This window comes from Culex pipiens, chromosome 2, assembly GCF_016801865.2.
Source record: "Culex pipiens pallens isolate TS chromosome 2, TS_CPP_V2, whole genome shotgun sequence".
NCBI lineage: Eukaryota > Metazoa > Arthropoda > Insecta > Diptera > Culicidae > Culex > Culex pipiens.
In genome coordinates, this window is record NC_068938.1 from 20,446,724 (window position 1) to 20,448,286 (window position 1,563).

Consider the following 1,563-nt stretch of genomic DNA (forward strand, 5'->3'; position numbering starts at 1 on the left):
TATGTTGTACCAGTTTGGGTATAGTGTTAGGGATGTAGTTGGGGTAATGGGTAGATGATGGAGAGGTTTGTTTTGGGTGAAGTGTGATAAGAGGGGTTGGGTGGTATTTGGGGTTAAGTGTAGGAAGAGGTAGTGGATTTAAGAGTGTTGGTAATGATTTGTAAGGTGGAGAATTGAATAGGGATATTGGGAAGTTGTTTGTGAATGAGGTAAGTTGGGTGGAGAATGATTGTTGTGGGGAAGAAAAGTAGTTAATGAGTAAATTAAGGGTTAATTAAAAAGGAGGGGATAAGATTTATTGAAGTTGAAAGATTGAATTGGGGATAGTTTGATTTTTGGTAGGAAAGTAAATATGTAGGCGTTGCGATGATTAAATGAATTTAAGGTGGGAGATATTAGTTAAGAAGGGATTAATGGTAGAAGAGGTAATGGATATGTGATGTATTGTTATATAATGTACTGATAATGATAAGATTAGAGAAGAACAGTGACATCAGCAAGCTGACCTCTCCATCCAGCCTAACCAGTATGACCTCCCGGGAAAGCTCCCAATCGCCTCCAAACAACCAGCTCCAAGCCGGCAACCACGCGGCCCATCTGCTCCAGCTAAACAACAACATTGCGCTCAACGACCAGAACCTCAAGTTCAGCATCGACAACATCCTGAAGGCGGACTTTGGCCGCCGCATTACGGATCCGCTAAAAAGAAGCGGAAAAAGCTACGCGAAAAAGCCGTCGGCTGAAAAGCCCACGACCTCTGCGGCACCGGCCGCTATGGATCTGACGTCTGTCATGACCAGCGCGGCTGGTTGCAGCGGCACCAACAGTAGCGGCCCCAGCCGCTCCTTCAACAGCAGCAGTTCTAGTGCCAGTGGAAGTGAAGTGGATGTGCCCGCGTCGCCGCAGTCCTCGACCGGTTCCAGCAAAACCGGCGAGGGGACGAGCGGTAGCACGACCACCAGTGGTAGCGGAGGGCCGATGGTGTGGCCGGCCTGGGTCTACTGTACCCGCTACAGTGATCGTCCTAGTTCAGGTGAGTGGCGTCCCGCTTTTTGTTGACGCAATTCCGCGAAAAAACGGCGAAACCGGGGGAACGTCCGGACAATGAAGGAATGGTTAAAATTCCGACCCGATACGGTTGTTTCCGTCGTTGCCACGATTAGCGCGAGGGGGTACTTGACGATGTGATAATGAAAATGAAAACCTGCTGAGTGCGCAAGGTGATGGAAGAGGGAGAGACGGGCACGCTCATCTTCATGTGACAACAAACGGCTGACGGTCGTGCCAGCCCTGGAGTCATGTGAAACGAGACAGAGAGAGCGAGAGGGGGGCAATAAAACTGACGTCTCCGGTTACCGCAGCAATTACGTTGTCGGTGCATTGACCAGCTTGAGTCTCACTTTGGCCAGAATTGAGCAATGCTGGTTTTAGGGGTCAAGTCCGGCCCTGGGTTGTTCTAGAAATCGACGCGCGCTTGCTTTGATCGCTTCGCGATCGCTTGCACCTGCACTAATCGCGGGCCCTCAACGCCTGCTTCGGCATGGTCTACTGAGGTCGGTTGAC

The 1,563-nt window shown here is 50.4% G+C and overlaps 1 protein-coding gene across 1 annotated transcript; it reads left to right on the forward strand.

Moving 5' to 3' along the window:
• The first annotated feature begins 465 nt into the window (after positions 1-465).
• LOC120432418 (homeobox protein invected-like) lies at positions 466-1,074 on the forward strand. Its single transcript, XM_039597618.1, has one exon. It carries the CDS (start codon positions 466-468, stop codon positions 1,057-1,059), a length of 594 nt encoding a protein of 197 aa, XP_039453552.1. The 3' UTR covers positions 1,060-1,074.
• The last annotated feature ends 489 nt before the right edge of the window (positions 1,075-1,563 follow it).